At 41.5% G+C, this 26,893-nt stretch overlaps 2 protein-coding genes across 2 annotated transcripts in view; one reads left to right on the plus strand and one right to left on the minus strand.

Annotated features, from left to right (window-relative positions):
• Positions 4,751-8,071, minus strand: TIGD2 (tigger transposable element derived 2). The gene is made up of 2 exons (XM_005681434.3): positions 7,784-8,071; positions 4,751-7,602 (listed from the first exon to the last, which is right to left on the minus strand). The coding sequence occupies exon 2, from the start codon at positions 6,666-6,668 to the stop codon at positions 5,094-5,096; it is 1,575 nt and encodes a 524-aa protein (XP_005681491.1). The 5' UTR covers positions 6,669-7,602; positions 7,784-8,071; the 3' UTR covers positions 4,751-5,093.
• FAM13A (family with sequence similarity 13 member A) overlaps positions 8,372-26,893 on the plus strand; it is a 342,045-nt gene continuing 323,523 nt past the window's right edge. Inside the window, exon 1 of the mRNA XM_013964541.2 lies at positions 8,372-8,607. The gene's annotated coding sequence lies outside the window, so the exon portion shown is untranslated. The remainder of the gene's footprint in view (positions 8,608-26,893) is intronic.

Genomic DNA, 26,893 nt, shown 5'->3' on the forward strand with positions numbered 1-26,893 from the left:
GTGCCTGTCAGTTGCATGGAGCTACACTGAAGGATTTTTCTGAGCCTGATAGATTTACAGTGATATGCAGCTGCCTGGGGACTGATACTGGTGCATGCATTCTCTGGAATGACACACACTCAGCTAAAGGTGGTTTTAAGGAAGACCTTGGCAGAGAGCCTCATAGATTCCTGCAGTCTGCATATCCGAGGGGGAGGGGGGTGTAAAGAGGACCTCCGCTTCCTGCAAATGCTGTGATCCGTCTTTTGTCTCAGATAGCAGTGTTTGGTTGGGTCTCTGCCAGCTTCCTTTGGGAATTCCCTCTGAAAGGGGTATTATACATCCCCAAATTGGTATTAAGGATCACACATGCCTGGTACATAGCAGACATTCAGGACATGAACTGGGAATACTCCTTGTCCTCCAGGAGACAGAATCTCAGTAAGGGTCCTCCCACCTGTATCAAGCAAGCAGGTGCTGGGTTGGACTCCAGCACAGAGTGGGATTGGGATTGCCATCCAGCCCTCGGAGGTGCACTCTGGAGGAAGCCCCTACCCGTGGCCACTAGGCCACACTGTCGGAGCTAAGAGAAGCAGCTTCTACTTCCTTCTTGGCCGCCTAGTGACTGTGTGACCTGGGGCAGATGAAAACCCCTTCTCAGGGTCTTGGTAGGGAAACCATCTAACTTCTCTTCTAAGCTGGGACATTTGAGAGTAAAAAGGGCATTGTAACACACCAGACAATCACATAAACCAGGGATGCTGCTGAGCAAACCAGGCCCGGTGACCTTGGACTCATCGTTACATGGGGGACTGTGCTGATAGTGCTGCTTCCTGACCGGGTGCCACTCTGCTCCTCCAGTTTCCCCCATTTACACAAGCAGTTTGCATTTCTGCCTTTAGCATACAAGCTCATCATCTCACAAGGATGCCTTCAGCTGCCTGGAAGAACCCGTTTCTCTGTGAGCCCTGTTATCCCAGAACACTGCTAAAGCAGGGACTCCCCCGCCACCCCCATGTTTTGACTGCTGGATGAGGCCTTATGGTGACTGATGGCACACACTGTATTTTTAAGGTTCTGAGGAATTCAGCACTGCCCTCTCACTTGTGCAGGCACCCCAGTGAACATTCCCCATGATAAGGCAGTGCCCTAGACCTCAACAAGGATGCTCAGGCCTCCTGGAGGTCTGCACAGAGCCACCATTCTCCAGGCCAAGCCTCGAGACCAGGGGTTGTCGATGAACAGCCCTAGGTGCCTAATAGTGGTGTTTATGCATGCTTGGAGTGTGCCCATTTAGCCTGCAACCCTTTTACATATGAAGAAACTTGGGGTTCAGAGAGGTCTGGAAAGTTGTCAAGGTTATCTAAGGAGAAGACAGAGAAGCTGGTATTTGGACAGAAGACCCTGGTGGGCTACAGAGTCCATGGGGTCACAAACAGTCGGACACAACTTAGCTACTGTGTAACAACAATCACCCTCATTCTGCTTGGCCAGAGTTTCACAGTGTTGTTGCTCAGTCGCTAAGTCATATCTAATTCTTTGTGATCCCATGGACTGTAGCCCACCAGGCTCCTCTGTCCATGGGATTTCCCAGGCAAGGATACTGAGGTGGGTTGCCATTTCCTTCTCCAGGGGATCTTCCTGGATCGGGGATGGAACCCACATCTCCTTCAGTGGCAGAAGATTCTTTACCACTGAGCCACCAGGGAAGCTCTTCACAAAGTGTGCCAATGATATATATAAGATAATCTGGGGTTACAGATGGTTATTTTTTTTTAAGTTTATATTTATCTGAACTAGAAAGAAACTGCAACTGACACATAAGACCTATGATTTTGCTTAGGATGGAGCTAAAGCATATGTTTAAATGAGAAAAGGTCAACTTTGTGAAAGTATTAGTAAGTGGACCTAGTACTCCTGAAGGCAGGCTAAATTTGGAATGCAGGTCCTAGCTTTGATTTGTAGTATATTGTGTGGCTCTGGCCACAGCACTGGAGGCAGAGGGTCTCTGAGATCGTGACCTAAATAGCTGTGCCCTGCTTCATGTCTGGAGAAGGCAATGGCACCCCGCTCCAGTACTCTTGCCTGGAAAATCCCATGGACAGAGAAGCCTGGTAGGCTTACCATGGGGTCGCGAAGAGTCGGACACAACTGAGCGACTACACTTTCACTTTCCACTTGCATGCACTGGAGAAGGAAATGGCAACCCACTCCAGTGTTCTTGCCTGGAGAATCCCAGGGACGGCAGAGCCTGGTGGGCTGCCATCTATGGGGTCGCACAGAGTTGGACACGACTGAAGCGACTTAGCAGCAGCAGCAGCTTCATGTCTGCTGTGCCACTTAGTCCATGATCTTACTAAGTCGGGAAATGCATAATGAAGTGACCAGAGAGTTCAGTCTGAAGCTAGATTGAAAACAAAAAAGAATCCCAGAACAAGAGTGCCATTATAATCCTATAATTCTGCTTGAATTGACTGTGGCACTGATCTGGGTCTTGCCAACTCTATTATATTTACCGAGCACTCAAAGGTTTCCCGTCAACTCCTATATTATTCTCTGAAATTGAATTATGAAATAGTAAATATTACCACTACACAATTTTTTTTAAAGTATACTCACAGTTGCCAAACACTTTCCATTTGGTCTGAGTTCTGTTAGTCTTACAAATCCTCTAAAAAAATAAGCATTTTTATAAATGGAAAATATACCAACTTCCATTTATAAATTTATTTAAAAATAAATTTGTGGATATTTTTCTTTACAGAGCACAAAGTCAAATGAGAGCACATTATTTCTGGGCTTCTTAAACTAGGATACATATTAGGAGCAAGGGGTGAACCAAGATAACACAATGTGTTGTCCTAGAGAATATAATTAATACAACAATACCTGCTAAAGGAAAAACTTTTGAATTACAATTAATTATGGAATTAGAATGTACCATTTATATCATTATGATAAAACAGAATTAAACCATTTCAATGTCATGACTGAAAGAAGTTTGAGAAGTTTTTGTTAGCAAAAAAGCTGTGTGAAAAATGCAAAGCAGTATTCAAACATGTCATTTCCAGGTTTCAGAATCTGTTCGCCTCCACGAAGACAAACAGCTTCAGGGCTTATCTACATAAAGTTTCATTTCCTCAGGCCTTTTTAGAAGATGAAGTATGTATTAATAATAATGTATGAATTCTCTCAAAGAAAATATCTTCTTAGAGGTTTTCTGAAAAGGCTCCTCTCAAACTTAAAATTTCTGCTTTGTCAAAAGGCAGAATTCTGAGCTCTAACAGTCTTCATGACGGACTGTCAGAGCTTCTAAAATCTCAAATCAATCACAACAAACCTCCCTATATATGGCTGAACCTGATTACTGTAAAGTCTCCTGTGACATTTCTTTTGCTCTGATGTTCTACTGATCTGTTAGTTTAGTTTGATATTTTAAGTCTTCTGCTAACTGCTATTTTATCTGCTTTAGAGATATTTTATTACTTCAGTGAATGAGGCCAATATTAGTAACAGATTCTATGAACAAAGCCACTATGTGTGTTATTAGCAGGCCTGGAGCAAAGAAACTATAATTCCATTCCCATTTCCTTTTATAATCCAAACTAAGATGTCTTAAATATGCCTGCATACCCCATTGTGCCTAGCAGTAGATGGTCAGGAAATAACTTCTAAATTGGATTAACCTTCCAGTTTTCACTGAAATACGTTATGATTGTATTTCACCTGAATCTAATCACTTGCATCTCTTTAACTCACCTCCCTTTAAAATGTAGCTACATTGACATGAATCCGCCACGAGTGTATACGAGCATCAAATCAATGTATGGCAAAACCAATACAGTATTGTAAAGAAAAATAAAGTAAAAATAAAATTAAAAAAAATAATAATAATAAAATGTAGCTACATAAGGGATCCGCTGAGCACACTTCTGAAACTCATTATTTCTGCAACTCAGTGACAGTAGCTAACACTCCGAGAACTTATTCTGAGCCAGGTCCTTTTCTAAGTCTCTATGACTTTAAAATCCATTTATTAACTCATGTGCTCCTCACAAAAACTCCTGCAGGCAGGTATTATTCCTGTTTTACAGATGGGTTAAGTAACTTGCCCATAGTCCCTCAGCAGTGTAGGCTGTTTCTCAGGTTTGATTTAATGTCAATCCATTGTTCATGTGATGGTTGCACAAATGCGATGTTTGCTTATATTCCCAGTATTAATTCTTATGGGGAATGCAAATGATGTACTGGGAAGCTTTAAAGTGTTATATCAAATAGCTTATTAAAAACTACTGACATATCTCTACTAATAAAGGATCAAAATGACAGCTAATACAATTTAACCCTCACTCTCTCCTAACAGCAATGATTTGGAAAATGAAATCTATTTTTCTGGAAGAGTGATGGCATTCTTTCCACAACTATGAAGGAACTCTCCCTACTGTCACATGAAATAAAAGTGAAGTGCAAGCCCTTTCCCTGAGGATGTTTTAACCTGATTTTCTTCTTCCCTCATTACATTCAGAGACAGCTAATCTGAACTGCTGGCTGTCCAAATACTGTCGGTACAGAATGCCATATTTCAGGCTTTAAACTATTTTCCTTAAGTTCTCTGCTTTCATAGTGAAATACATGTCCTTCAAGTATAATCTTTGCTGAGTTCTACAATTTTCAGCAGGTAGAAAAAAACCATAGACATGGAAACTTACCCCCCCACACACACACAACGTATTTCAGTTTGGAAACTGAAGTTCAGAGAAAGTCATAAAAATTCAATTTAAGAAAGATTTATTGATTGCCTATAGTGTGAGAGGTCCTCTATTAGACAATGACATTCAGGCACAAAACAGACACAGGCGCCCTGGGCTCAGGTACCTTATGATCTAAATTAGTACAATACAGATTAGGAACAGTAGACAAACAAGGTACATGTCAACTTCCCAGAATCGACATTCAAGTGCAGTGATTTACGCAATCCAAAATGGCATCTAATTCTAAAGTCATTTATAAAATGCATTTGGCTTTGAAATCCACAGCACTTCAAATAAGAAATTAAGTTCCACTGCAGATAAAGTCACAAAGATGCAAATACATGGAAACTCTTAAGAGCCTTATTAATGACTTTTGTTATTCTGGATCTTCTGTTTTCTTCTTATTACGGTTCGAAGCCTTCGCAATACCAGTTTATCAGACAGAAGCATGTCATCTTGTTGTTCTAAATAATCTAGTAAATTTTCGGTCCATTCAAGTGCAGCTTTATGGCTAATATGCTTCTCTGGATTCAGTTCTGTTTTTCTAGTCTTACTGGAAGGCTTGGTCTCAGCAGGCTTGGCCTGGTCCTCCACACCTTCACTGTCAGTTAGGACCTGACAGCTTGAATCATCACTCCGAGAGTCAAACCACTGATCAATATTTTCAAGGTCAACGTGTTCACAGTCTTCTGTGTTCTGTAAAACTGTTGCTAAGTTAGCTGCTAAAATGGCTCCTTCATCAATGTTCATGCCTGAATTCTCTTCAGTGCCAGGGAAAAGTTTTTTCCACGCTTTGGTTATGGTACTTGACTTTATCATGTTCCAAGCTCTCGACACTTCATAAATTGCATCTAACACTGTCAAGTTCTTCCAGAACATTCTGGGGTCAATTCCTTCATCCATGTATTTCTGGAGAAGTCCTGCTCGGTAGTATCTTTTTACTGTGGCTAGAACTCCTTGGCTCATAGGCTGAATGAGACTTGTGACATTTGGTGGTAAATATTTCACAATTATTCTGCCATCATTTGAACTCAACAATTCTTCATTTGGATGTGCTGGTGGAAAGTCCAAAAGGAGCACTGCTTTTTCTAGAAGCCCCTTGGATTTCAAATGCTTCTGTACCTGTGGCACAAAGTATTTTTCAAACCACTGTCTGAAAACAGAATGTTCTATCCATGCACTTTTTTGACTGAAATAAGTGACAGGAAGGTTTGAAAGGTCAGCTCCTTTGAATGCACGAGGTTTTTTTGCTTTTCCCACAACACAAAGATTAAGTTTGTGTAAGCCAGTGGCATTTGCACAACACATAATGATGATTCTCTCTCTGCTTGATCTATAACCAGAACTCTGCTCAGTTTCAAGAGCTAATGTCCTTGATGGTAGACACTTCCAGAACAATCCAGTTTGATCAGCACCATAAATTTGTTCTGGTTGTAGATTCTCTCTCTCGACGAATGCCTGAAAGTTACCACAAAACTCACTGGCAGCAGTTTCATCTCCTTTTAATTTTGTTCCTTTACCAGCTGCCTTTGGAATACCATGGCGCTGCTTGAATCGAGTCAGCCAGCCAGAGGATGCATTAAAATCACCTTCCATCCCCAGAGCATCAAAAAAGAACTTGGCTTGCTTTGCACAAATTGTTCCTGACACTGGAATTCCATCTGTCTTCTGTTGGTTAAACCACTCTATCATGACTCTGTCAAGTTCTTCATATGTGGACGACTTCATAGATTTACGTTTGGATACCCCACTTGTAGGATCTGAACTGTTGGCATAGTTTATTATCCTTTCTTTGTTCTTTTTAATATCACGAACTGTGGATTCACCAATTCCATACACCACAGAAAGCTTTTTGAAAGAGATGCCCTCCTCCAATTTCTTAATAATGTCAAGCTTGTCCTTAATCGTCAACACCACACGCTTTCGTTTCCCCAACATTGTATCTAATATTTTAGAGGATTACTACAAGATCTTTTAACAAGTTAGATTTGGACACAATGAGATTTAAAAAATGGTGTTTTAAGATCCCTTTCCTGCCCCACTAGGACCTAGATGGGCAGTGTGTTGGCCAACTTCCAGGCCAAGCCTATGTGACTCTCTTCAGTTTGCTCTTTTAAAATTTACAAACTTAAAACAACAAAGACTAGCTCCAATTAATCCTATCTTCTATCTTGCTTCTCCTAAGTTTAAGATCTTTTCATGAACTGTGATCTCAATGGTGATGACAAGCCATACTGTATCAGCAAGGTCTCTAAAACAGTCCCATTGTGTACCTAATTGTTTTTGCCATCCTATGGGTGAGGCTCTATGTTAAAGGAACTAAGACACTGGTGGACGAATTTGGAGAAATGTGCTAGGGAACAAAGTTTTTAAGACAGGACTTGCAAACTTAATAAGAAATTATAATGGGAAAACTCACCCCCTGACTGCTGTCCTTGTCAGGCAGTGCACTGTATGGAATGCTGCCTCCCCGGGCAAGGACTGCTACAGGTTACGCAAGAGAGTGATTATGGAAATCATAGGCAAGCAGGAGAAGGCAAGCTGAACAGAAGTGAGCAGTGCAAACAAGGCTGAGAGTGGACAAGCAAGAAACTCTGTACTTTAACAGGACACAAACTTCTACCTAATGTGTTTGGCAACTGAAAAGGGAAAAGGCTGACCAGAAGTGGTGTCACATGATTAAAATAGAAAGCATTAAAAAAAAAAAAAAAAAAAAAAACTTCATTGGCAGAAACCAGGACTCATGGTAGAGAGTATGGGGTGGAAGGCTCAGTGAAGATGTTACGATAATCCTGGTGAAAGATGATCCTCGATGGCCAACAGAAGCAGTTCCTGAAGGGGGGCTGTATAGGCACTCCAAGTCTCCGAAAACCTAAAGGAAAATACCAAAAACATTTTTCGTTCAATATCAGGGTCTGTGGCATTACCCACACCTATCCTGCAACTGTGTTGAGAAAATTAACGCCTCCTACGAATGTGATGGCTAAATACAACAAACACTGCTTTGGGGCATTACACACACAGTGTCAAGGAGCGGGACCTGAATTGCCTACCTCCTGAAATTAAGAGGTCAGAGAGCAGCCGTGTTAGCGAGGGCCTTTCCCCGCAGAAACGCGGGACGTCTTTGCTCATGGAGAGGGAGCCCGGATTCCTCCGTGGTCGCCAGCAACCAGGATGTCACCACCGAAGCCAGCCAGCGAGGGAGAAGGCGCTTGGCCCGGGGGACACCAGTCCGCGGGCCGGGGGCATCGCTCTCCGCCTGAGACCAGACCAATCTGGGAGCAAATGGAGTCTCCCGAGGGAGGCTGACACCGGCAGCGCGGCGGCGGCAAGCAGCGAGCGTCGCCGCCGGAGCCGGAAGGCGGGGGATTAGGGGGCACGCGCGCGCCCCCGCAGGAACGTTGTGTCGGCGAGGGGGCGGGGCCTGCGCGAGCGAGCGCGCGCGGCCCGGGGGCGGGGTCTCAGGGGGCGGGGTCGCGGCGGGCGGTGGGGAGGAGGCGGGCCCAACCTCCTTGGAGTCTCAGGGCGTCGCGTGGCTTCTGCTAAGGGCCGGGCTGCTCCAACCTGCAGACTGCTTCGCCCGCCAGCAGGGAGCGGTGCAAGCTCACCTTGTCTTAGCCCTTTTCCCAGTGTCCCGGCTCTGTGGGCGAGGCTTCCCCCCACTCTTACGGGGAATAAAAATCGCACCCTCGGAGTGCTCACGGGAAAGCTGCGCCGCCTCGGGTGCCTTGAGCGGGATGCGAATGGGGCAGGGCGAGCGCACGTGGAGCTTGTTTACAAATAGCGGCCCGGGCGTCCGCGCCTTGCAGCGGACTCCCGGGAGTGCCCAGCCTGCCCGCCAGGACAGGACGAGCCGGAGCAAGAATCCCGAGTCAAGGTATAAGCGGGGGGACGCGGCTGCTGGCCGAAGGCAGGGAGGCTGGCTCCCCGTGGGGAAAGGGGTCAGGCAAGGACGTAGGGCTTAGCTCGGCAACATGCATCCGAGCGAGCCCCGGAGAGGTGGGGCCGCCGCCGAGGGCGGTCAAACTGCGTATCGGGTCCCCTTCCTGCTGGGTTGCTCGTCGGTGCTCAGTCTCTGTAGAAGCGACTCTGTGCGAAGCTGACGCAGCTCGGGAGACGCGAGAGCCTGTGGGAAGCTCCCTTCACTCTCTCTGCTTCTAGGTAGTAGTAAGGGAATTGCAATTTAACAAAGACTCCCTTGGTTGGTTTGAATCCGAGATACACTTCGTTTCTATTTGGGCGTTTTAAATGGATCAGTTGCGGGCACCTGTGCCGTTATAACCGCTGCGAGGGACCGTGCCTTGCCGGACTCGCTTCCCCGCAGGGCCGGTAGCCTTCCCTAGAGAAGTGAGCAGCTACACAGTGCTGCAGCACCTGTTTACCGAGAGCACGCCTGTAGTCTGTCCTTTATTACTCTTTTTTTGTACAATTTGAAAAAAATGCAAGAGTCTTTTAGTTAAGCCTCTCGAATTTCTGAACATAAATGTCTAATCTTTTTCGTTAACATAAAGTAGCATAGTAATTAGTCATTTATTTGCAAAGGCCACTTTGTTGCCAGAATATTTCAAAAGGGATCTGACCTGAGCGGTCTTACTGCGGAGATGATTTTAAGGCTTCTAACTCTGACTTCCTCGCCCAAACTGCTCATTTTCCTTCCTCAAAATCACAGCTTTGCCCCATCTGACATGTTGGAGAATCTTTGATCTCCTAGTTATACTGAAGTTGTAAGTGGTTTTTGACAAATGTCTGCTTTTCCTCCCCCTCCCCACATCAACCAGTCTTGGTCCACTATATTGGATAAAATGAAACATCGTGCTAGTTTAGTATCATTTTTAAAAGTTAGCCTCTTTTCTGTGATAGTTGTGGTGGAGGTGTTTTAATCACTAAGTCGTGTCCGACTCTTGCGACCCCATGGACTAGACTGTAGCCTTGCCAGGTTTCTCTGTCCATGGGATCCTCCAGGGAAGAGTGCTGGAGTGGGTTGTCATTCCCTTCTCCAGTGATAGTTATAAGAAGAGTTTCCGAAAACAGGTGTATCTGAGGTATGAAACGTTATTCATTCCTCAGAAGGAAAGGGAGCTGACATTACATGTAGCCAGAAGTTAGCCTGGTTTTTCCCCCTCACAGCCTACTGGTCCCATAATATTCAAATAAAATGAACTCTGCCTTTTACCTCTATCCCCCTCTATCTCTGGGGTTTCATTTCCTTCCAGACACCTCTTGGATCTTCTCTGTTTCTGCTGAATTCTCCAGCTTGCTGGTTTCTTATCTCTCATAACTGTTCCCTTTTCATCACCTTGTGTAAGTTCAAACTTGGAACATAGCCCACATTTCTTGTTTTCCTCAAAACACTACTTCATAGGAGACCCTTGTCTGCCCAAGACAGCTTTAGACAAGATTTTTTTCATCCAACAGACTTGTTCCTTTTTGTTGGGGGGAAGGGCCACTAATTGCAGCAGATACATCAATACATTAGCTATAAGAGTAGGGAGACCTTAAAATAGAAAGCATGCTAGCCTTGTTTTATTAAGCGACTGGCTGGCCACAGGGACCTTCTTACTGCCACTTCTTTCCATTGGGTGTCACAGCCTTGCTCTGTCTTGCTGTGTCGTCCTTCCCTTTTCTCTCCAGCGTTTCTCTGCCTCGGGGTCCCTTCTGTCCTTCGCTCTCAGCCACCTGAAATCAATTCTTCTTCCTTTATTACACAGAGCAATTTTATATTCTGTATCTGTTTTCCAGTTGTCCCTTACTCTAATCAAAAGACACGTCACTCCTTGTGGAATTTTGCCACCAGTATTTCTTCCTTCTGCATATATGCAGTCTCTCCTAAATCCTTCTGATAGTACTTCTAATAGTAAAGTTTGTGTTACCTCTGTTTTATGTACAAGGATGCAAGCCTAAAGAAATATATGAATGTATCAAATGTAGGTTGTTGAATGGAGGTTAATCTGACTTTGAAGTGTGTTCTGCCCACACTATCACAATTGAAGTATTAACTCAAACACATGAAAAGAGGAAAGTATACTGGTGGGTTTTGTTTTTTTTTTTTTTTTTTTGAAAAATTAAAGTCTCAGTTTATTAAAATGGAACTTTTGACAATAACCTACCAAAAAGGCATTCTTGCTTGAGAGTACTTCTAAGTGTGCAACTGAGTTCATCAGACACAGCATTTGGTTTATGGAATGTGGCTTTTCTTAAAACTACTCCAAATCACCTGAAAGTGGCTTATGTTTCTAACAATTTACAAGCCCTAAATTTATTCTTTATGCATAATAGTATTGCAGTGGAATAGGAAACCTCTAGAGTAAATTCTTGATTTTATAGAAACTGCATTTTAGGTTTCCATTTAGTTCATCACTAACCTTGTGCACTTGGAAGTTTTTGTTTGATACCTGAAATTAACTACTCCAGTAAGCTTAGGATGAGGACATGTTAACATCCTTCCATGGTATTAAACTGATTTAATATCAAGTAGTATTTCTCTGTTAATTGAAAATTTTACTGCCAATGGGAAATCTGTCACTTAAAAAAAAATGTACCGTTACCTATTTTAAGGGACATAAAATATTAAGGGGAATTTTCAGCTAAAAAATAATTTAGGGGTATGTTTTAGTGCTAACAAGCTGTGAAACAAGCTCAAGCTGGGAGTCAGGTAGAGCCTATTATAGGATTTGGGTAAGATGATTTTTAGAGACGTTTAAAGAAAGTGAAGGGTCTGTTCTTGGTTGGGTGCTGTGAGAAAGCAGAGGCAATTTGGCTATTAGACATCTTCATTTTTACCCCAAAAGCCAGAGGAACAGGCTAGAGTCCTCATTGAAGAAGCAGTCATCAATAAAATGAAAGTTTGTACTTTGAAGTCTCTTTTAGCTATAAAGTTATTTTACTGTATATTTTAGACAAAAGCTTAAATTATTTATTTTGATTATAAACGTTTTCTTTTAAATAGTTAAAGGTGGGAACACTTTCCCACTTAAATTTCTTGGCACAAGTGTGATGTCAGATTGCTCATCGGAAAGTCCTTTTCCTTAAAAAAAAGAAAAGGTTATGATCTTGAAAGGTGACTTATACTCTTGTGCTGTATAGATACTCAGTAGGCTTTTGTGGCTTCCCTTGTGACTCAGCTGGTAAAGAATCTACCTGCAATGTGGGAGACCTGGGTTCGATCCCTGGGTTGGCCAGATCATCTGGAGGAGGGAAAGGCTACCCACTCCAGTATTCTGGCCTAGAGAATTCCATAGACTATATAGGCATGGGGTCACAAAGAGTCGGACATGACTGAGCAACTTCCACTTTCAAGGGGCTTTTAAACTTAATTTTGTTTTCCATGTTTTTTTGTTGGCTGGCGGTAGATTTTCAGCTGATAGGCAGTATAGGCGCAGATATGAGAATGAGTTCCTGGGAGGGTAGAAAAGATTTAATAGGATCAGAAGAGGGAAGATTGCTGGTGGAAATGTTAAAAGTTAGGAAAGCAGGTGGATATAAATTGAAGAACCAGTGAATTGCTGATTGATGTCAACAATGTGGGTGGGGAATTTGAGTGAAATTACATACTGCCCACCTTATGTTTCCAAACTTGCCCAGTGTCCAGCTGTTTGCTAAAGGAGCCCACAGTTCTGTCACGTGGATCAAAATCAGGTTTATTGAGAGCGTCTGGTGCCTCCCTCTCCCTCTCCATGGCAAATGAAGCTTCATGGTTTCAGGCTCCTCATTCTCCTTCTTTAGCCTACGTAGTCTTCTCCTCCTCCTGTTAATCTGTACATCTTTCAGGTTCTAGTTTGTCCCCAAAGCTGAGTTTTCCAAGGTTCCTCAGACCTTATGGATGGGAATCACCTGGTGTGTGACTTATAAATTCTGGCGCCCACTCCAAGGATGAAGCTCAGGAATCCTTATTTTCAGTGAGCATCACAAGTGTTTGTAATAGGCTAACGATTGAAAGCCTTATACATTGACAACCACTGTGAATGAGACTCCTCTCTTAAAACATTCTTTTGGGAGAGTTTTTCTTTTCTCTTCCCCTCCTACCTTCTTAAATTATATGCAATATTTGAAGGAAAATATAAAATACAGAAAAACAAAAAGGGAAACAGTCATACCAATATTCAGAAATAACCACACTTAATATTGTGGTGTGTATCCTCCCTCTTTTATCAGTGTAATTATTATATACGTAATGTGTGTATGTGTATGCATATTTCAGTAAGAATTTGAAGTTATTTACATAAATTACATACATGTGTTTATTAACACATTATAAATATTTTAGATATGTTGATTCTAATCAACCAAATACCGTCAGAAACATATCTTTGCCCATTTGGGCTTACTACTGAACAGAGAGTCTCAGAAAAGAGGGACTCAGGTAGAGCTTATTATAGGATTTGGGTAAGGTGATTTTTAGAGAGGTTTAAAGGAATTGAGGGTTTGTTTTTGGATGGGTGCTGTTAGAAAGCAGAGGCCATTTGGCTATTAGGCATCTTAATTTTTACTCCAGAAGCCAGAGGAACTGGCGAGAGTCCTTGGAGAAGAAGCGCTAGTCACTCTTGCTAACCTGGAGAGGAGGGTGTTTGGTCGTTTTTGTGGTCACATAGCTTTCCCCTTCTTTCCTGGTAAGATTTTCTGTTCAGGCAGAGTTAAAGAGTGATCTTGTTTTTGTCTTGTTTGATTGCAGACATGGAGAATCCTTCTCTCATGTCTATGAAATTAATTACATTCCTCAAGGTAACACCATGCTTACCTTGTTCAAAGCTTCCAACACATACTCGAAGGCTCCAAGATTCGAAAAAGTTTAACTAATAATTATTAATTCGTTCAACCTTGAAGCTATCCCTAACACAACTGGGTAGTCATTGCAGTTCCACCTTATGAGACTCCCTGATGCTTGAAGATGATGGTTATTAACGCCTCGTGATGGTGTTCCTGAAACTCAGTTTTGATCAATTCTAGAAGTTTTTATCACCCAAAAAGGATGCCCCCTTTCCCTCCATCCCTCTGTCCTCTTCCTCAGCCCTTGGCAACCACTCGTCTTTATGGATTTGCCTATTCTAGGTATTTCATATAAATGGAATCATACAGTATGTGTCCTTTGTGACTGGCTTCTTTTCCTTTAACCAAATGTTTGCAAGTTTAATCCTGTTGTAGCGTGCATCACTACATCAACTTATTACTAATTGTTATATGGATACACTATGTTTCACCTCTCTATCAGTTGACGGGCATTTAGCTTGTTTCCACTGTTGGACTATTATGAATAATGCTGTTGTGAACATCCAAGTACAAGTTTTTGTGTGCACATATGTATTCATTTCTCTGAGGTGTACCACAGACTGGAGCTGCTAGTTCATGTGGTAACTTTATGTATAACCCTTTGAGGAGCTATTTTCTAAAGCAATTCACCATCTTATAGTATGTGAGGACTCAATCTTATTCAGACTGCTATAACCAAATACCACAGATCAGGGAGCTTATATACAACAGAAAGTTATTTCTCACAGTTGTGGAGGCTGAGAGGTCTCGAACCATGGTGCCAGCAGATTTGGCCTGATGGCTGGTTAGGACTGACTTCCTGGCTGACAGACGCCTTCTTGTCATGTCACCACTTGGTGGAAGGGGTGGGGAATCTCTGTGGGTCTCTTCTATTAGAACCTATTAGTGAAAGCTCCACCGTCACAACCTAAGCACACCCTAAAGGTCTTGCCACCTCAGGCTGTCACGTAGGGCGTTGGGATTTCAGTGTAGGAATTATGAAGGGACGTGGACCATCACACCACAGCAGGCTCCAGTGTCTCCACGTCTTCACCAACACTTGGTACTGTCTTTTCTGTTCTCAGCATCCTAGCAGATGTAAAGTGGTATCCGGTTGTGGAATTGCCTTGTATTTCCCTTATGGCTCATTGGAGCATCACTTGATGAGCTTATTTACCAATTTGTATCTTTTTTTTTTTTTTTTTTTTGGCACTGCCATCTATTCAGATCCTTAGTTCAGTTTTTTATTAAATCATAATAGAGTTACAATAATAAGTTTAAAGTGTTACAATTTACTGTTCTTCCACTGACTTTCCTGGTTGTCCTTAGTTGCTCAGTCGTGTCTGACTCTCTGTGAGTCCATGGACTGTAGCCCTCCAGGCTCCTCTGTCCATGGGATTCCTCAGGCAAGAATACTGGAGTGGGTTGCCATGCCCTTCTCCAGGGGATCTTCCCAACCCGGGAATCGAACCCAGCTCTCCAGCATTGCAGGTGGATTCTTTACCATCTGAGCCCCCAGGGAAGCCCATGAATACTGGAGTGGGTAACCTATCCCTTCTCCAGGGGATCTTCCTGACCCAAGAATCGAGCCTGGATCTCCTGCATTGCAGGTGGATTCTTTACTAGCTGAGCTACCAAGGAAGCCTGGCTTTCCTAGAGGGGAGAATTAAAACACTTGCTGAGAAACATCTCTATATATAGCCCAACTGATGTGGACAATATTTCTCATGATATGCAGTCACTTAAGGATTCTTGTGATAAATTCTGGCCATCTAGTCAGAAAAAAAAATTATGACTTCTGGAAGAAATTAGGCGTCCTTTTATCTGACACGAGAACTAGATATGTCCATTTCAGCATTGACTTAAACAAATCTATGAGCTTTGGTTTGTGCTAAATTGCTATAGCTAACTCCTTTTGAATTTTGTGTATTTTTCTTTCTCTTATTCATTCATTGTGTTCTTTTTAGTTTTGTTTCAGTGGTAACTTTCTGTATTACAGTTATCTCAAACATTGTTTTAGAAGCATGTAAACAATAAAATTAAGAGATCAGACAGGCAGTACATCTTAGTGGTAAACCTTATGTATTCTGGAAACAGTCTCTGGTTTGCCCCCTACCCAGTCCTGGAATCTCCAGCTGGTTATGTATAGGTTCTTTCACGTACGCAAAATAAGACTAAAAATCATACTGCCTTTGGTTTTTCTGTAAGCATGAACTGAAATAGAAATTGCTTTGCAAAGTATCACACTCTGCACTAAGCACTAAGTATCAATACTAGCTGTGATTTTATTATTTCTTAAATCTTTTGACTAAAAGGAAATACTTGCACTCTTTTAACTTCTTAAGAGACTTTGAAAGAAACTAAAAGACAGCAACAGTGCAAAAGGCCAAATTAATTTGTACACATAGAATGATATTGTAAAATATTTGCAAGAGTGGATTGTGTCTCTATGATTGTCATTATAAGGGGATTCACAAAACTACTATTCATGAAAATTCTCATTTCATGAATCTAAACAGTTGTACATTTTCTTTCTTTGATTTAATCCTATTGAATAAATCACAGCATATACTACATTTTGGGCAGATTTTTGGCCTGATTTTAGTTATCTGAAGGGTATGGTAAACATATATTAATAAAATGTGGGTATGGTGCAATTGACAGTCTTCAAAGAGTCATCCTTTTGGAGATATATTTGAAATATACTTTATTATTATCTTTTTCTCCTTTGTGAAATAGTGGCAGAGTCTAACTCTGCCCTTCCTATTAATATTTATTTTATCTCTAAACTTAAACCCTGACACTTAAATTCTGAAAGGTGTTAATAGGTGATAATTATCTCTTTTCCTTGGCTTTTCATATTTTTCCTTTTTTGCTTTGTTTCATATGGGTGTGTATTCACATATATCAATTTATATATGTGTGTGTGTATATATGTATATATTTTTCCCTTCCCTTTTCTTTATAATGATGCTTGTAGATCTCACAAATTTCTATTTCCCCCGTTTTCTTTATCTTCTACATTGTGTTCTTTTCCTTTGGGGATGTAATAGTGAAACTAGCTAACAATTTGGAAAGCCCCTGTCAACAGTGTGCTGAATTGATGTGCAATTATATGATTGCTTCTTTTAGAAAAAATTTATGGATTTATTAAATCTATCATTATAATGCTGACTGGACTTTTAAAATTTCTCACTTCAATTGGTAGTTTGTTTCCAGTCATGTTAAAAAGAAACAGGCTGATAAATTTAACAATAATCTCTGTTACCATAACACAGGAATTATTTTGCACTGACCTTGTTCTGAAGTTGTTGGAATTTTTTTTTGTAACCAGTAGACAACTTTAATTTATTTTTGCTACAGTCCCTGAAGAGCAAGTTTTTAGGTAGTTTTTTCTGACGTACCTTTCATATGCAGTATTGAGACTTCAACCTACCAAGTTTCCTCCCTCCCTCCCTTCCTTACACTTTTTATCTTTTTACTTTTGAGTAGAAGGATTCCCTTTTGCATATTTTGAGAGTCTATGCACATGACTATGAAATTGATTTTTCTCAGTTCAGTGGCTCAGTAGTGTTCAACTCTTGCAACTCCATGGACTGCAGCACACCAGGCTCCCCTGTCCATCACCAACTCCCAGAGCTTACTCAAACTCCATCCATCGAGGTGGTGATGCCATCCAACCATCTCATCCTCTGTCATTCCCTTCTCCTCCTGCCTTCAATCCCTCCCAGCACCAGGGTCTTTTCCAGTGAGTCAGTTCTTCACATCAGGTGCCAAAGTTTCGGAGTTTCAGCTTCAGCATCAGTCCTTCCAGTGAATATGCAGGACTGATCTCCTTTAGGATTGACTGGTTGGATCTCCTTGCACTTCAAGGGACTCTCAAGAGTCTTCTCCAACGCCACAGTTCAAAAGCATCAATTCTTCAGTGCTCAGCTTTCTTTATAGTCCAACTCTCACATCCATACATGACTACTGGAAAAACCATAGCTTTGACTAGATGGATCTTTGTTGGCAAAGTAACGTCTCTGCTTTTTAATATGCTGTCTAGGTTGGTCATAGCTTTTCTTCCAAGGAGCGAGTGTCTTTTAATTTCAAGGCTGCAGTCACCATCTGCAGTGATTTATCTCACCACTGACAGAATGTGGTCCACTGGAGAAGGGAATAGCAAGCCACTTCAGTATTCTTGCCTTGAGAACCCCATGAACAGTAGGAAAAGGCAAAATGATAGGATACCAAAAGAGGAACTCCCCAGGTCATTAGGTGCCCAATATGCTACTGGAGATCAGTGGAGAAATAACTCCAGAAAGAATGAAGGGATGGAGCCAAAGCAAAAACAATACCCAGTTGTGGATGTGACTGGTGATAGAAGCAAGATCCGATGCTGTAAAGAGCAATATTGCATAGGAACCTGGAATGTCAGGTCCATGAATCAAGCCAAATTGGAAGTGGTCAAACAAGAGATGGCAAGGGTGAATGTCGACATTCTAGGAATCAGCGAACTAAAATGGACTGGAATGGGTGAATTTAACTCAGATGACCATTACGTCTACTACTGCAGGCAGGAATCCCTCAGAAGAAATGGAGTAGCCATCATGGTCAACAAAAGAGTCCAAAATGCAGTACTTGGACGCAATCTCAAAAATGACAGAATGATCTCTGTTCGTCTCCAAGGCAAACCATTCAATATCACAGTTTTCCAAGTCTATGCCCCAACCAGTAATGCTGAAGAAACTGAAGTTGAATGGTTTTATGAAGACCTACAAGATCTTTTAGAACTAAAAAAAGATGTCCTTTTCATTATAGGGGACTGGAATGCAAAAGTAGGAACTCAAGAAACACCTGGAGTAACAGGCAAATTTGGCCTTGGAATGCAGAATGAAGCAGGGCAAGGACTAATAGAGTTTTGCCAAGAAAATGCACTGGTCATAGCAAACACCCTCTTCCAACAACACAAGAGAGGACTCTACACATGGACATCACCAGATGGTCAAAACCGGAATCAGCTTGATTATATTCTTTGCAGCCAAAGATGGAGAAGCTCTTTATAGTCAACAAAAACAAGACCAGGAGCTGACTGTGGCTCAGATCATGAACTCCTTATTGCCAAATTCAGACTTAAATTGAAGAAAGCAGGGAAAACCGCTAGACCATTCAGGTATGACCTAAATCAAATCCCTTATGATTATACAGTGGAAGTGAGAAATAGATTTAAGGATTTAGATCTATTAAAATCTGATTCCTAGAATGTCTAGATCTGATAGATAGAGTGCCCGATGAACTATGGAATGAGGTTTGTGACATTGTACAGGAGACAGGGATCAAGACCATCCCCATGGAAAAGAAATGCAAAAAAGCAAAATGGCTGTCTGGGGAGGCCTTACAAATAGCTGTGAAAAGAAGAGAGGTGAAAAGCAAAGGAGAAAAGGAAAGATATAAGCATCTGAATGCAGAGTTCCAAAGAACAGCAAGAAGAGATAAGAAAGCCTTCAGTGATCAGTGCAAAGAAATGGAGGAAAAGAACAGAATGGGAAAGACTAGAGATCTCTTCAAGAAAATTAGAGCTACCAAGGGAACATTTCATGCAAAGATGGGCTCGATAAAGGACAGAAATGGTCTGGACCTAACAGAAGCAGAAGATATTAAGAAGAGGTGGCAAGAATACATAGAAGAACTGTACAAAAAGATCTTCACGACCAAGATAATCATGATGATGTGATCACTAATCTAGAGCCAGACATCTTGGAATGTGAAGTCAAGTGGGCCTTAGAAAGCATCACTACGAACAAAGCTAGTGGAGGTGATGGCATTCCAGTTGAGCTATTTCAAATCCTGAAAGATGATGCTGTGAAAGTGCTGCACTCCATATGCCAGCAAGTTTGGAAAACTCAGCAGTGGCCACAGGACTGGAAAAGGTCAGTTTTCATTCCAGTCCCAAAGAAAGGCAATGCCAAAGAATGCTCAAACTACCGCACAATTTCACTCATCTCACATGCTAGTAAAGTAATGCTCAAAATTTTCCAAGCCAGACTTCAGCAATACATGATCTGTTAACTCCCTGATGTTCAAGCTGGTTTTAGAAAAGGCAGAGGAACCAGAGATCAAATTGCCAACATCCACTGGATCATTGAAAAAGCAAGAGTTCCAGAAAAACATCTATTTCTGCTATAGTGACTATGCCAAAGCATTTGACTGTGTGGATCACAATAAACTGTGGAAAATTCCAAAAGAGAGAGGAATACCAGACCACCTAACCTGCCTCTTGAGAAATCTGTATGGAGGTCAGGAAGCAACAGTTATAACTGGACATGGAACAACAGACTGGTTCCAAATAGGAAAAGGAGTACGTCAAGGCTGTACATTGTCACCCTGCTTGTTTAACTTATATGCAGAGTACATCATGAGAAACGCTGGACTGGAAGAAACACAAGCTGGAATCAAGATTGCCGGGAGAAATATCAATAATCTCAGATATGCAGATGACACCACCCTTATGGCAGAATGTGAAGAGGAGCTAAAAAGCCTCTTGATGAAAGTGAAAGAGGAGAGTGAAAAAGTTGGCTTAAAACTCAACATTCAGAAAATGAAGATCATGGCATCCGGTCCCTTCACTTCATGGGAAATAGATGAGGAAACAGTAGAAACAGTGTCAGACTTTATTTTTGGGGGGCTCCAAAATCACTGCAGATGGTGACTGCAGCCATGAAATTAAAAGACGCCTACTCCTTGGAAGAAAAGTTATGACCAACCTAGATAGTATATTCAAAAGCAGGGACATTACTTTTCCGACAAAGGTCCCTCTAGTCAAGGCTATGGTTTTTCCTGTGGTCATGTATGGATGTGAGAGTTGGACTGTGAGGAAGGCTGAGCGACGAAGAATTGATGCTTTTGAAGCGTGGTGTTGGAGAAGACTCTTGAGAGTCCCTTGGACTGCAAGGAGATCCAACCAGTCCATTCTGAAGGAGATCAGCCCTGGGATTTCTTTGGAAGGAATGATGCTAAAGCTGAAACTCCAGTACTTTGGCCACCTCATGGGAAGAGTTGACTCATTGGAAAAGACTCTGATGCTGGGAGGAATTGGGGGCAGGAGCAGAAGGGAACGACCCAGGATGAGATGGCTGGATGGCATCACGTACTCGATAGATGTGAGTCCGGGTGAACTCCGGGAGATGGTGATGGACAGGGAGGCCTGGCGTGCTGCGATTCATGGGGTCACAAAGAGTCAGACACGACTGAGCAACTGAACTGAACTGACAGCAGTTAATTGCTTGACCACTAGGCATTTTGTGCTCAGTCACTAAATTGTGTCCAACTCTTTGTGACCCCATGGACGATAGCCCATGTGTCCATGGGATTCTCCAGGCAAGAATACTGGAGTGGGTTCCCATTTCCTCTTCCAGGGGATCTTCCCAACCCAGGGACTGAACCCACATCTCTTAAGTCTTCTACACTAGCAGGTGGATTGTTGTTTTTTTCATCAATAGTGCCACCTGGGAAGTCCACTAGGCATTTTACCATATTTCAGTGAAGGGAAACACACATTGTTATATATAAAGTGGGGATTTAATAGCAATTCATATCTGTGAATAGTGATTAAATTTTTGCTGTGGTTATTTTAGTCACTAAGTTGTGTCTCACTCTCCTGCGTCCCCATGAACTGTAACCCGCCAGGCTCCTCTGTCCATGGGATTTCCCAGGCAAAAATATTGGAGCAGGTTGCCATTTTCTTCTCCAGAGGATCTTCTCAACCCAGGAATCAAACCAGCGTCTCCTGCATTGCCAGACAGATTCTTTACCTCTAAGCCACCCAGAAGCCAAAACAAACAAATAGAGCTATAGTAATGTGAGATATTCCTACTGAACAGTTAGCTGCCACATGAATGTACAATAATCTTATAGTAATGCTCTTTCCGTCTTTCCTAACAGTCCATAATAGTCTAGCATATTCATGTATTTTAATGCTTTATAATTATAAATTATATCCATAAAAAGTCTACTGTTTGCAGTGATGTTTTCTTAGCAATTACTTTATTGTTAAATAAATAAGTGACATTTTGAGTTTTAATTCTGTTTTTACATCTTTCCAGCAGTGGTTGGGCAAGTAATTTGATTTCTGAGTTTGAAGTATTTTTTCATTATAAAATGGGAATGAAGGCATTTGCATCCTATGTTTTTTTATGTTGGTTGAATGAGATAATACAGGTAAATATGCTTAGTAATTTTTTAAAATCTCTTTTGCTCTAGTATTTCTCAGTTGGAATATTGGTTTACTGTTTATTCCTTGTAATTAGCAATGATATTCATAATGCACCTTTACTCTTAGTCTTGTCACAACTGGAAATCAGATGTGTTCTAAAAAGGGATTTGCTGATTGTAATTTATTGCATTTGTGAGAACACTAATCTCAGAGAAGCCTAGGTTTGAAACATAGCTTTGTCCATTGCTGGCTGTGTAAGTCTGAACCTTTGTTGATCTTCAGTCTCTCATTTGGTAAACATGCATATTACCTATATTGTGGAATTGTTGCAGTAACCAAATAAGAACATATGTGAAAGACTTTGGCAATAAATGAACATTAGTGATTGTTTCGGAGAAGGCAATGGCTCCCCACTCCAGTACTGTTGCCTGGAAAATCCCGTGGACGGAGGAGCCTGGTGGGCTGCAGTCCATGGGGTCGCTGAGTCAGACATGACTGAAGCGACTTAGCTGGAGCAGCAGCAGTGATTGTTTCCTATACCCCCTCACAAGTGAAAACAACCTTTAATTCTAGTTCTGGGAGTTATTATTCAGTTAATATTTTCTTACTAGTGCGTCATTTATTTTTTTTACTTTTCTGGATTTTTAAAAATATTTATACCATGTTATTTATTATAGTCTCACAATGAGTTAGGTACTGTGCTGGCCATAGGTCATATATTTTAAAACATTTTTAATAAAAAAAATGTTTAGGTAACTAAATTCTTATTTTTTTAAAAATCTGAAGTTACTGCTTTAAGGATTTTAACTTAAGGGTTAAGATTTGAAAAATTCAGTGGAATCTTCCTGATTGAGGTTGAAAATGAGGAACTCAGATATTAAAGACCACAAACGTATTTTCCATAAGCACTGTACTCCTTGTTTCTTCTGTTAGAGATTTTATATGCTTGCAGATATAATTATAGAACATAATTTTATGTTCTAATTTTTTACAAAAACATAAGTATTATTTTTCCAGTGGTCTTGAGATATAAACGATGTAAACATTGTGTAAGTTTAAAGTACACAGCTTGATGACTTGATATAGAGGTATATTGTCGAATGGTCACCACAGTACATTGAATTATCATCACCTCACATAGTTGCACTTTTTTTCTTGTGATGAGAACTTTTAAGATCTACTCTCTAGAAATTTTCAAATATACAAGAATGTTACAACTAAAGTTGCCATGCTGTATATTACATCCCCAGGACTGACTGATCTCACAACTGGAAGTTTGCGCCTTTTAACTACCTGTTTACTTCATCACATATTTATTATTCTTGACTCTTTTTCCTCCTTCAGATCTCTAAACTTTTTCTCTGAAATCCCTTAGAAACTGTATTCATGTTCGCACTTTTCAGTTCTTTGTCTGATGACTCTCACGTAATCCCTATTTCTTTTAACTTTTAAATGATCCCAGAGTGCTTGCAGGGGCAACCCAAGATTTCGCTACACATTTAATACATTAATTGTGCAAATATTTATGTTATGAAACTTAACAGGAAATTGAATAAGATAATACCCTATCCCTCAGGGAGTTCTCAATCTGGAAAAATAGGTTTGCAAACAAGAGCAGTGTCATGTGTAAATGTTATACTAGTGGTTGAAATCAGACATGGGTCCACCAAAGGGATAACTTTCATCAGGAATGCTAATGACACTGGTGCCAGGCATTGAAGTGTGTGTGTTACTTCCCCAAGTGGAAAGAGGAGACAAGGACATTCTGGTGAACAAAGTTTCTGAAGTAGGAAAATATAAGCCTTACTTAATTCCTGGGCAACAATGTATTCATTTCCTATTGCTGCTGTGACAAACTACCACCAATTTAGTGACTTAACATAATTTTATTTACTGTTCAAAAGGTCCGAGGTCTGCAGTCAGTTTCACTGGATTAAAATCAAGGTCATTCCTTCCCTCTAGAGGCCACCTTCCTTCCTTGGCTGTGGCCTCTTCCTCTCTCTGCAAGCCAGTACCTTCAAATCTGAGTACAGTTCCTCCAGTTCTGACCCTCCTGTCTTCTTATAACTCATGTTATTAGAGGTGTCACAGTGGCAAAGAATCTGCCCACGATGCGGGAGACCCAGGTTCAATCCCTGGGTGGGGATCCTCTGGAGAAGGGCATGGCAACCCACTCCACTATTCGGGCCTGGAGAATTCCACAGACAGAGGAGCCTGGTGGGCTACAGTCCATGGGGTTGCAAAGAGTTGGACATGACTGAGTGACTAACACTACTACTACCACCTTGCGATTAGGTGATGCAGGATAATCTTCCCCATCTCAAGATCCTTAATTTAATTACATCTGCAAAATCCTTTGCCATGCAAGGTTACATATTCACAGTGGGTATTAGGATGTGAACATGTTTGGGTGGTTATTATCCAGCCTACCATGATCACTAGACTAAGGTATATAATAGCAATAGCAATTTAAAAAAGAAAAATGGCAATTGAAAAAAAAGTAAATGGCAATCCACTCCAGTATTCTTGCCTGGAGAATTCCATGGACAGAGGAGACTGGCAGGCTACAGTCTATAGGGTCACAAAGAGTTGGAAACGACTGAGAATTTAATTTTGAAAACCTTGAAGTTGCATTAAGGAGTTTGGCATTTCATCTATAGGCCTGCATTTTTTATTCTTATAAAAGTTAAAAGTATTGGATGCTCACTTCACTGTGTACACACTCAGAATCCAAATACAATTAGATGGATGAACGCAGAACCCTTGAACCCCATCTGTGGAGCCCTTAGACCTAAAAAGAAGCAGGAGAGGAACGCAGTAAAACCTGTTTCAGAAGTATAGGGATGTAATTGTACCAGAGAGATACTGATGAGATCCACTTTTAAAACATTTAAAATTTTTAAATGGTTGTGGGAACAGAGGAAATTGATTTGAAAAACTTTTAAGAGGTAGAATAAATAGGCTGTGGAGATTTTCTAGGGAGGGATTAAAAGAAGCCAGAGGAGGCTGAAGCAACCTTTGAGAGGTTTATGAAAATGATCCTACTGTACATTTCCTACTGAAATTTTTTCCTACTTCTTGCTGACTTCTGGAGTCTACCTGAAATCTAATGCAACTTTCTGTTCAAACATGTTGTTTGCCAGGTAATTAATATCTCCTTTTAGTGGGGTCACTGTATAACATATAGTCCCAACTAGGATGATGATTTTTAGAACCATTTTTGAAATATTAAGTCAAACTTACTTTAAAACACCAAGCTAAAATTTGTTATTTTTTTATAGCTTCCGAGGCCAAAGGTATAATTTGCTTCACTAATACAGTTACTTAAACCAAAGGTGAGAAAGAATTCAAAATTACTTTTGGAGAGAGACAGAAAGCCTCAAGTTTCTTGTGGTTCTGGATTTATACAGCAAATTTGAAGACTGAATCAACAATGGCAGTGACTCACATTATTTTCAGTGCCTGGGGATGATGAAAGAAAATTCAGCACATGAGAGGAAGATAAGAAAACCCCCTTCATGGACAGACAGTTTTTTCTTACTGCTACTTAAGGTTGTAGTCCAGAAAGTCCCCTGGTAGATGGAGTGTACTGAGGTGGTCAACAAAGCCCTCCTTAATTCCCATTTCATGAATTGGCCCATGGGACTTTGCCCTGGTCTTAGTGCAGAGGGAAGTGAAAAGATCTTTTCCAGTGCAAGACAGACTTTGGTGAGTCTGGGTTCTTAGGACCCTCGGGGAGAGGATCCTTCTGATACCCTGGCAATAGGCTTTGCTGGTACCTCCCTTAGCCTCAGCTTTCCCAGAGCACTTTTAAGAGTAAAAGAGGATCCGATTAATAATTACATTAAGTTAGCAAACATAAATTGAAACTCTCCCAGGCAAACTGGAGTACCCATGTTATTAGGCACTGCTCCAGTGTCCTGGAAAACAAAACTTTTAAATCCTTTTTCATACCTCTCTTGACTAGGATGATATGTTTTTTGCCTCTTAAGTTAATTATCCATGGTGGCTCAGAGGTTAAAGCATCTGCCCGCAGTGCGGAAGACCTGCGTTCGATCCCTGGGTTGGGAAGATCCCCTGGAGAAGGAAATGGCAACCCACTCCGGTATTCTTGCCTGGAGAATCCCATGGATGGAGGAGCCTGGTGGGCTACAGTCCACAGGGTTGCAAAGAGTCGGACACGACTGAGCGACTTCACTCACTTCACTTAATGATCCATCTTAAGAGTCCTTTCTACAAAATTCATGTGACTTATCCTTCACTACATGAATTCAAGACCTGTTCATCTCAGCTGGATTATCACTAACAGAGTCCATTTATCTGTAAGGAGTCTCCTTCCTCTCCTAGCACCGTCTCATCAGATGTGCAGGTGAACATGACACTAGGTGAATAGCCGCCCTGGTGGCTCCGATGGTAAAGAATCCACTTGCAGGAGACCTGGGTTCGATCCCTGGGTTGGGAAGATCCCCTGGAGGATGGCCTGGCAACCCACTCCGGTATTCTTGCCTGGAGAATCCCCATGGACAGAGGAGCCTGTGGGCTACAGTCCATAGGGTCACAAAGAGTCTGCATGACACAAGTTTACTCAAGCTATTCATTCTACTTAAGAGCTTAGAGTAGTTTCTCCTCGTTTATGAGGTCAAGCCAATGTTTCTTTGCTTTTCCGGTTAGTGTCAGTTCCCCTGCTCATCACACAGACCCACGCTAGATGCTGTCTCTTTCCCCTTCCATCCTAGTTAGTGACCTGTGTTTAAGTCAGCTCAACACCTGCCTTCTTGATGGTCTAGCTCCAATCACTTTCATCCAACCCATCTTTTTCTGTCTTCCAATTTTAGACTTTTCTCAAAGACTAAGTACTCACATTTCAAATTTGATTATACAATTTAGTGTATTATATTTGGTAATTGAAGGATTAAGACTCAAGTGCCTTCAGGAGCCATGAAATAGTTGTAAACTGAAGCTGGCAGAATGACGGACAGTAGGTATTGAGTGCCTGGATAATCCTATGGGTAGAGAAGCCTGGCAAACTACAGTCTGTGGGGTCGCAAAGAGTTGGACACAACTGAGCAACTGAGCACGCACACACATGTTGGTTGCTAGCAATAGTAATGTTCACCCATGTACAGGTCCATGGCCTTTCAAATCACTGTGGAAGTGATACAAAATGGTCAAACAGAATACCTTCACAAACTGTGCAATTGATGTCCCAAATATTTTTACATATACT

This window comes from Capra hircus, chromosome 6, assembly GCF_001704415.2.
Source record: "Capra hircus breed San Clemente chromosome 6, ASM170441v1, whole genome shotgun sequence".
NCBI classification, from domain to species: domain Eukaryota; kingdom Metazoa; phylum Chordata; class Mammalia; order Artiodactyla; family Bovidae; genus Capra; species Capra hircus.

What these genes read in the sequence shown, in the direction of transcription:
- TIGD2 (XM_005681434.3), bottom strand. Translation starts at nt 6,668, where the DNA reads ATGTTGGGGAAACGAAAGCGTGTGGTGTTGACGATTAAGGACAAGCTT.